This window comes from Bidens hawaiensis, unplaced genomic scaffold (genome assembly GCF_021521415.1).
Source record: "Bidens hawaiensis isolate Kalapana, Puna unplaced genomic scaffold, B.hawaiensis_p1.1 tig00006261_1, whole genome shotgun sequence".
NCBI lineage: Eukaryota > Viridiplantae > Streptophyta > Magnoliopsida > Asterales > Asteraceae > Bidens > Bidens hawaiensis.
In genome coordinates this window covers 23,654-33,712 of record NW_027491416.1, presented here as the reverse complement: position 1 = coordinate 33,712, position 10,059 = coordinate 23,654, and the positions used below count along the sequence as shown (strand labels likewise).

The 10,059-nt window shown below is 37.8% G+C and overlaps 2 protein-coding genes across 2 annotated transcripts; both read right to left on the bottom strand.

Annotated features, from left to right (window-relative positions):
- Positions 1-28: 28 nt before the first annotated feature.
- LOC143631928 (zinc finger BED domain-containing protein RICESLEEPER 2-like) lies at positions 29-1,686 on the bottom strand (the record flags this gene model as incomplete). The annotated part of the gene is made up of 1 exon (XM_077100542.1): positions 29-1,686. A coding segment is annotated over exon 1 (1,658 nt), but the record flags the coding sequence as incomplete, so codon positions are not given.
- Positions 1,687-3,902: 2,216 nt separating this feature from the next.
- LOC143631927 (zinc finger BED domain-containing protein RICESLEEPER 2-like) lies at positions 3,903-6,182 on the bottom strand. Its single transcript, XM_077100541.1, has 3 exons — positions 4,325-6,182; positions 4,149-4,242; positions 3,903-4,061 (listed from the first exon to the last, which is right to left on the bottom strand). The coding sequence occupies exons 1-3, from the start codon at positions 6,180-6,182 to the stop codon at positions 4,058-4,060; spliced, it is 1,956 nt and encodes a 651-aa protein (XP_076956656.1). The 3' UTR covers positions 3,903-4,057.
- Positions 6,183-10,059: the final 3,877 nt, after the last annotated feature.

Genomic DNA, 10,059 nt, shown 5'->3' with positions numbered 1-10,059 from the left:
ATACCTTCCTTGATTATCCTTCCAATACCGTAAAACATCAAGTGGTTGTTTTCTGTCTAGTTGAGGTTCATCTAAGTACAATGTTAACTGAGACTTTTCGTTAACATCATTTCTATATTGGCTTTCAAATGAGTCAAATCCCTCCAACTCGTCCAACGTGTTGTCACCAACATTTGAACTCTCGGGTCTTGAAGAATCGGGCATTGTCTCCGATTGAATATCATACTCCATAAATAGCTTATGAATGCCATCAACGATACTCTTCAATTTCGTTTTTCGCTCTTCAACTTTCATGTCAAGTTTTGAGAAACAATACTCAACAAGCTTAACCTTGTACCGTGGATCTAAAATAACCGCAAAAGATAACACCATACTATAACTTTCCCAATATTTATCAAACTTTTTTTTCATGTCTTTTGCCATGTTACTAATAATATCATTTGTATTGCGAATTGCTTCTTCAATATGCAATTGAATTTTCCACACTTGATGAAAATATAAGTTGGAAGTCGGATATAAGCTTCCAGAAAACAAAGTAGTGATATCATAGAAAGGTTTCAAAAATTTTGTGATTACTTCCACCCTTTCCCATTCCTCTTCTGATGGATTACTCTTAAAATTGGAATCAACTAGTGCTAACTGAGAATAAGCCCGACGATAAGCCAATGCACAATCAAGCATAAGATACGTAGAATTCCATCTCGTTACGATATCTTGACGAACATGTTTACCGCACCGTAATGAAAGTAATTCGATGCATTCTGCGAACTTACACTTCCTAGCAGCACTTCCTCTCACATACTTAACCGAATCTCGAACCTTTTCAATGGCTCCTTCAATTACTTTAATTCCAGCTTGAACAACAAGATTTAATACATGGGCAGAACAACGCACATGAGTATAATCACCATCACACACTAATACGTTATTCAAACGCAAATGACTTTTCAAAGAAGATACCAAAACATCATTATACTTTGCATTATCTAGTGTTACTGTGAAAATCTTTTTCTCAATACCCCATTCTGCTAAAAAGTTGATCATGTGCTCTGCTATGATGAAACCAGTGTGTGGAGGAGGTATAAATCTAAAATTTAGTACCTTTTTTCTTAGAACCCAATCCTCATCAACATAATGAGCTGTCAATGCCATATATCCGTCCGTCGTGAGAGAAGTCCATAAGTCAGAAGTCAAACATATCCTACTAGTTATGCTTTGTAATTTATCTTTAAGAATCATCTTCTCCCGATCATATACTCTTAAGATATGCGACTTTGCAGTGTTTCTTGTCATGTCCTTCACATCAGGATGTAAGAATTTATGCAAATCTCGTGTTCCCTCATGTTCAACATAACTAAAAGGGTAGTTATGTTTGATGATTGAAATTGCTATCTTCTCTTTATACATTTCTAGATCTAAAGGGGCGCGCTTTATTGGTGGACCTAGCTCATCAATATCAAAACACTTAGGGATATGTCGTTTTAAGTTCGATGTTCCCAAATTTGAACCAACCTTGTACTTCTGTCCACACGCTTTACAACTTACTTTCTTCGTCCCATCAGGTTCAACCATTACGCAACCAAAGTAGTCCCAAACATAAGAACGTTTACTTGAATCATTTGAATTAACTTCATCATCTCGTTCCTCACCTATACTATGTTGATCAAAACCAGTGTTGCTTGACATATCGCCAAATATTCTTGAATCTTGACCTACCAAAAGTCATGTAAAAAATATTAACAAAAGTCAACATTTCGGTTTTTGGTTCGGTTTTCATGTGTGCTCTAATCCCTGACAGAAAAAAAAAAGTGGCAATTTGAACAATCTAAGTTAAAGTAGACCACAATAATACAGTTATAAAGGTACATTGCAATTAAATAAATCAATTAGTAAGTTAAATACTACTAATCTAATTCAATAAATGAGCAGTTGCACCTGCTGCTTTAGTATAACAATAGGATATTATAAGTTACCGAATTGAAATCGAAAAGGTTACCGAATCAGGAGTGTGGAGGATTAGAAGACGATGAATCAGGATTTGATCGGCGAAGATCTGCGATAAGATCGCCTAATTCCTTCCGTGAGGTTTCTCTGCCGAACATGAATCCATACCGGAAGAATTTACCCACGGCGGTGGTGATTGGACGTCGAATGGCGGCGACGGCGGGGCTGACGGTGATTGAATCTGCTGAGGCGAAGATGAACTGATGAACTGATGAAGTAGAGGTGGCAATTGGGTTGGGTTGGGTCGAAACGGGTCATGGGTCGGAACGGGTTAGGGGTTGAAACGGGTTAGGGTCGAAACGGGTTAGGGTCGAAACGGGTCACTTAAAAGAAGGGTTGTTTCGGTTCGGGTCGGAACGGGTTAGGGTCAACAGGTTCGGGTTAGAACGAGTCAATGTATGAACAGGTCAAAACGGGTTTCGCTTAATTTTTTTTTACCAACGAATAAGCGTGTTTCCAACACGTTACAGATCTTTTTAACAGCAAAAGCTCGTTTAAGCGGTTTTTTTCAGTTCGTTTCAGCGCGTAACAGCTCGCTTAAGCGGTTTTTCAGTTCGTTTCAGCGCGTAACAGCTCGCTTAAGCGGTTTTTCAGTTCGTTTCAGCGCGTAAGAGCTCGCTTAAGCGGTTTTTTTCAGTTCGTTTCAGCGCGTAACAGCTCGTTTAATCGGTTTTTTCAGTTCGTTTCAGCGCGGTAACAGCTCGCTTAAGCGGTTTTTTTCAGTTCGTTTCAGCGCGTAACAGCTCGTTTAATCGGGTTTTTCAGTTCGTTTCAGCGCGTAACAGCTCGCTTAAGCGGTTTTTCAGTTCGTTTCAGCGCGTAACAGCTCGTTTAAGCGGTTTTTCAGTTCGTTTCAGCGCGTAACAGCTCGCTTAAGCGGTTTTTCAGTTCGTTTCAGCGCGTAACAGCTCGCTTAAGCGGTTTTTCAGTTCGTTTCAGCGCGTAACAGCTCGCTTAAGCGGTTTTTTCAGTTCGTTTCAGCGCGTAACAGCTCGCTTAAGCGGTTTTTCAGTTCGTTTCAGCGCGTAACAGCTCGCTTAAGCGGTTTTTTCAGTTCGTTTCAGCGCGTAACAGCTCGTTTAAGCGGTTTTTCAGTTCGTTTCAGCGCGTAACAGCTCGCTTAAGCGGTTTTTTCAGTTCGTTTCAGCGCGTAACAGCTCGTTTAATCGGTTTTTTCAGTTCGTTTCAGCGCGTAACAGCTCGCTTAAGCGGTTTTTCAGTCGTTTCAGCGCGTAACAGCTCGTTTAAGCGGTTTTTCAGTTCGTTTCAGCGCGTAACAGCTCGCTTAAGCGGTTTTTCAGTTCGTTTCAGCGCGTAACAGCTCGTTTAATCGGTTTTTCAGTTCGTTTCAGCGCGTAACAGCTCGCTTAAGCGGTTTTTCAGTCGTTTCAGCGCGTAACAGCTCGTTTAAGCGGTTTTTCAGTTCGTTTCAGCGCGTAAGAGCTCGCTTAAGCGGTTTTCAGTTCGTTTCAGCGCGTAACAGCTCGCTTAAGCGGTTTTTTCAGTTCGTTTCAGCGCGTAACAGCTCGCTTAAGCGGTTTTTTCAGTTCGTTTCAGCGCGTAACAGCTCGTTTAAGCGGTTTTTTCAGTTCGTTTCAGCGCGTAACAGCTCGCTTAAGCGGTTTTTCAGTTCGTTTCAGCGCGTAACAGCTCGCTTAAGCGGTGTAACAGTTCGTTTAAGCGGTTTTTTTAGTTCGTTTCAGCGCGTAACAGCTCGTTTAAGCGGTTTTTCAGCTCGTTTCAGCGCGTAACAGTTCGTTTAAGCGGTTTTTCAGCTCGTTTCAGCGCGTAACAGTTTGTTTAAGCGATTTTTCAGCTCGTTTCAGCGCGTAACAGCTCGCATATCAAGTTACATAACCAATACTTCAAACAAGGTAAACAATGATGACATTTCCTAATCAAAACATCATTTAAGTACTTTAAGATCACATATTTGCACAATGTCTTTATCCAAAATAACAATGATGACATTAAACAATTCAAAACAACTAGAAACCCTACTACAAGTTGCATTCTTGGTCAACACAAGTTGTTCCTCCATCTCGATCTCGTTTCATCTAAATATGTAAAAAAGGAAAGTTGTTATATTAATAAACATATACAAATATAAAATTAAATTGCAAAGAGAATTCAGTTTTTAATACCTCTCGGTCAATCTAAAATTGCTACTATTATAACTCGGAATCAACGCTTCAATGTCTTCAGCAAGTTGTTCCTCCATCTCGATCTCGTTTTCATCTAAATATGTGAAAAATGAAAGGTGCTATATTAATAAAGATATTTCATAAAATTTAGTTGCAAAAGAATGAACTTTTAATACCTTGTAAAACATCCAACCAATCTTGAGCGCATAGCAACGCCTCGACATTGGATGGTAGAAGTGAAGTTCGATACTTGCTCAAAACCCGACCTCCAATACTAAAAGATGATTCGGAAGCGACGGTAGTAATTGGGATGCTCAATAGATCACGAGCCATTAGAGCCACTTTTGGATACCTTCCTTGATTATCCTTCCAATACCGTAAAACATCAAGTGGTTGTTTTCTGTCTAGTTGAGGTTCATCTAAGTACAATGTTAACTGAGACTTTTCGTTAACATCATTTCTATATTGGCTTTCAAATGAGTCAAATCCCTCCAACTCGTCCAACGTGTTGTCACCAACATTTGAACTCTCGGGTCTTGAAGAATCGGGCATTGTCTCCGATTGAATATCATACTCCATAAATAGCTTATGAATGCCATCAACGATACTCTTCAATTTCGTTTTTCGCTCTTCAACTTTCATGTCAAGTTTTGAGAAACAATACTCAACAAGCTTAACCTTGTACCGTGGATCTAAAATAACCGCAAAAGATAACACCATACTATAACTTTCCCAATATTTATCAAACTTTTTTTTCATGTCTTTTGCCATGTTACTAATAATATCATTTGTATTGCGAATTGCTTCTTCAATATGCAATTGAATTTTCCACACTTGATGAAAATATAAGTTGGAAGTCGGATATAAGCTTCCAGAAAACAAAGTAGTGATATCATAGAAAGGTTTCAAAAATTTTGTGATTACTTCCACCCTTTCCCATTCCTCTTCTGATGGATTACTCTTAAAATTGGAATCAACTAGTGCTAACTGAGAATAAGCCCGACGATAAGCCAATGCACAATCAAGCATAAGATACGTAGAATTCCATCTCGTTACGATATCTTGACGAACATGTTTACCGCACCGTAATGAAAGTAATTCGATGCATTCTGCGAACTTACACTTCCTAGCAGCACTTCCTCTCACATACTTAACCGAATCTCGAACCTTTTCAATGGCTCCTTCAATTACTTTAATTCCAGCTTGAACAACAAGATTTAATACATGGGCAGAACAACGCACATGAGTATAATCACCATCACACACTAATACGTTATTCAAACGCAAATGACTTTTCAAAGAAGATACCAAAACATCATTATACTTTGCATTATCTAGTGTTACTGTGAAAATCTTTTTCTCAATACCCCATTCTGCTAAAAAGTTGATCATGTGCTCTGCTATGATGAAACCAGTGTGTGGAGGAGGTATAAATCTAAAATTTAGTACCTTTTTTCTTAGAACCCAATCCTCATCAACATAATGAGCTGTCAATGCCATATATCCGTCCGTCGTGAGAGAAGTCCATAAGTCAGAAGTCAAACATATCCTACTAGTTATGCTTTGTAATTTATCTTTAAGAATCATCTTCTCCCGATCATATACTCTTAAGATATGCGACTTTGCAGTGTTTCTTGTCATGTCCTTCACATCAGGATGTAAGAATTTATGCAAATCTCGTGTTCCCTCATGTTCAACATAACTAAAAGGGTAGTTATGTTTGATGATTGAAATTGCTATCTTCTCTTTATACATTTCTAGATCTAAAGGGGCGCGCTTTATTGGTGGACCTAGCTCATCAATATCAAAACACTTAGGGATATGTCGTTTTAAGTTCGATGTTCCCAAATTTGAACCAACCTTGTACTTCTGTCCACACGCTTTACAACTTACTTTCTTCGTCCCATCAGGTTCAACCATTACGCAACCAAAGTAGTCCCAAACATAAGAACGTTTACTTGAATCATTTGAATTAACTTCATCATCTCGTTCCTCACCTATACTATGTTGATCAAAACCAGTGTTGCTTGACATATCGCCAAATATTCTTGAATCTTGACCTACCAAAAGTCATGTAAAAAATATTAACAAAAGTCAACATTTCGGTTTTTGGTTCGGTTTTCATGTGTGCTCTAATCCCTGACAGAAAAAAAAAGTGGCAATTTGAACAATCTAAGTTAAAGTAGACCACAATAATACAGTTATAAAGGTACATTGCAATTAAATAAATCAATTAGTAAGTTAAATACTACTAATCTAATTCAATAAATGAGCAGTTGCACCTGCTGCTTTAGTATAACAATAGGATATTATAAGTTACCGAATTGAAATCGAAAAGGTTACCGAATCAGGAGTGTGGAGGATTAGAAGACGATGAATCAGGATTTGATCGGCGAAGATCTGCGATAAGATCGCCTAATTCCTTCCGTGAGGTTTCTCTGCCGAACATGAATCCATACCGGAAGAATTTACCCACGGCGGTGGTGATTGGACGTCGAATGGCGGCGACGGCGGGGCTGACGGTGATTGAATCTGCTGAGGCGAAGATGAACTGATGAACTGATGAAGTCACGAACCCATGGTTTTCACTGGAGATCTATTCCCTAACCCTAAACAACCCATTCTAATAAAACTATCAACCCAATTTGACCCGTCATTCTTAAACGATTTTTCATATTTAACCCATTTCAACCCTTACAATTAAATTACCCAACCCATTTCAACCCAAAAGGTTTTAAATTTAACCCAAACTGACCCAATTAAATGACTTTGGGTCAGAATTGCCCCCTCTACTTCAAATCAATAACCTTTTGAACCATCACATTAAATATATCTGCATTAGCTACTCCTTGGGTTTCCATATTGGTGAGGCGTTGTTGGATGTCTCCCAAAGTAACTTCGTGTGTGGCAAACCTTTCCCCTTGAGAGGCTACCTGCCCCTTGAGGGAAATACCCTGATCTACCTGGTTTCCTCCCACGTGTGGTGGGGGTGGTGGTGGTGGAAGTGGAAGTGGAAGTGGAATTTCGGGAGCTACGGGCTCGGGCTCGGGCTCTAGAACCGGTGTGAGCTGCTGAAGATGTGATGCGGAAGCAGTAGTCTCGGTGTCGATTTTTTTATTTTTCCAAGAATACATCTTCAATGGTGTATCGTGGTCAATGCGTGCGGGCTCAGTCGAAGTAGGTGCAGGTAGAAAGACTATCGGGGACAAGGGTACGTCCCCAGATTTATCTTCGGAATTAGATAGGTCAATGACTACTTGTGATGGAGACATTTGTGACAAGTAAAATAATTAGTGCTTAGTCATGAAAATATAATTATATCAACTATAAACTTTAATCTTTTCCACACACTTATATGAATAATAAATTTACTCATAAACTTGATTCATACCTTTGCACATCAAGGATGATTAGAGGTCTTAGCTTGCACATCAACAACAGAGACGGCGGCAACCCTCTATTGTATGTTTTAGATTCTCGTGTAGAAGCTTAATGCATACTCCAAAGAAGAAAGACATATGAAAGGAAAATAGATCTTACCTAAAAGAAAGTGGGAGTGGCTGAGAAATATATTTTAACATAGTTTTTATGGGCCTTTTGAAAGTAAATTAACCTAGTTTTTTTCGTCTTTAGTATCTTATAATTTTAAATTAAATTATTGTTGTATCTGGTTCTGTAATCTGGTCCAACCGGTTCGACCAGTGAACCAGTAAGACAGCCGGTTCGCTCTCCGATCTGGTTATGAAAATTTTTGTTAAAACTAAAGAAAATATTAAAAGATATGGGGAGATTGAGAACCATATCTCCAACAACTGTGTTTTTTTCAGTTACCATTTTTCAGGACTCCATTCAGGCATTCACGATTGTCTTGAGATCAATTTCCTCTCTCTGATTTATCTTTATTCATCTTCTTTCTTACTTTCCCTTCTCTAGTTTAACTTTCCACTTTTATTTTGAACTAGATCTGATCCAAGCATGAGGTTTTAATCGACATTTCAATCTATATCAGATACCTAAGATGACTGATAAAGCAACTGTCACAAAACATGGCATATATGATCTCAACCGTTCTGGTTCGTTTAATTTGGCGGTGATGATAGTCTAGCCGAAAAACATGGTGGCGAGGAGTAAGCAACTGCAGAAAAAAAAGTGTTGTTCGTAAGAAGGAAGACAAACGATGGTCACATTTGTATTTGTAAAGGAGCTGATACCGGTGAGAAACGGGTCAGAATTCATGCCGGCGAGTGGAAATTACAGAGAGATACGGAGTTAGATTTGGGTTAAGTATATATCATAATTAAAATATTTAGATAGAAAAGTAATTTTTATTTTTTACTTGTATAACAATTAAATGTTTTGTTATTTAAGATTATTGATAAAAGAGTATATTCACATTGGTCTAACAGAAAGATCTAACTCAGTTATCTTTTTGGACCAATAATAAAAAGAAAAGAAGTTAGTTAGGGACTGTAGATTCAATTGTTAAACATTAAAACTATATTTAAAATTTAGCCTAAACTATATGGACCATTCACGGAATTTTCTCTCACATTTTAATTAAAGGAAAATTTATCAAAATAAACAAGTTTGACTCAAAATTTTTCAAAATAGACGTGTCTAATTTAGCCTACATCTATCCAATCATTAGGTTTTTGTCCAATAAACAAGTGACACGTCAGTGAAGCCGGCTAAGGTGGCTAACCTTAGCCGCCACTTTATGGGCACAAAATTTTGTGAAAAGTAGGGTCCCACTTTTAGCCCATACAAATTCGACACGTGTCAAATACGACTAAACTTGGCCTATATGGTTATTTAGCTGGCATCCTTAACTCTTAGCCAGATTCGCGATCTGTGTTTACTCACTTAGCCGGCTACATAAAACCCTTCTTAGCCGCCTCCAACTCGGCTTGTAGGCTAAAGCTTCATTTAGCCGTCTAATTTTAGCCGCCAAAGTTTAAAATATTAATCTACCTAATTAAATATTCAGTCGGTTTTCTTGTTTTTCTCTCTTAGCCACCATATTAAATACTTTAACTACTAAATTAAATATTTCGCCGGCTCACATTTTATTTCTCTCTTAGCCGTCTTCATTTTCTTTCTTAGCCGTCATGTTTTAGCCGCCAAAGTTAAATAATTTTAATTATCTAATGAAACACTTAGCCCGCTTTCGTTTTTTTACTATTAGCCGTCTTCGTTTTTTCCCCTTAGTCGGCATGTTTTAGCCACCAAAATTAAATATTTTTACCTACTTAATAAAACACATTGTTACAACTTGGTGGCGTGGACTTGTTACGGAATCAAAACGGGGTTGAATTCAACTTTAAACTTGTTTATTCCTTCTTAACCGGATTTGAAATATGTGTTTATTCACTTAGTCAGTTCTTTGTTTTCTATCTTGGCCGGCTCCAACTCGACTCACAGGCTAAAACTTCACTTAGTTGTCTTTTTTTTTCCTTTTAGCCGGGTAAATTTAGCCACTATAATTAAATAGTTCACCAACTTTACCTGTGGCTTCTAGCTTTTATTAAATTGTCATTCGCCCAAGTGTCAATTTTAATGATTCTGTATCTTTGAAACATGAATCCTTTAAACAACTACCAATAATCGACACTCCATATATATTATTCGACGAAAAACTGTATGTCATTATGAATGGTTTTTTATTAGACATGGACTCCGGGGTCAAATACATATTACTATCTGGACATTTAGAATATGGTTTAAAATAATCACCATGAATATTTAAATCAATAGGAATTTCTTCATTTCGAAAAAAAAAGTATTTGGCTAGATGAACCACTCGAAACATGTATCTTTGACAAACCAACAGAAACACGTTTCTAGTTTTGGACAGATGAACCAACACCGATTTCTTGAATAACAAATAACTTAAACAATTTCAAAGATATTT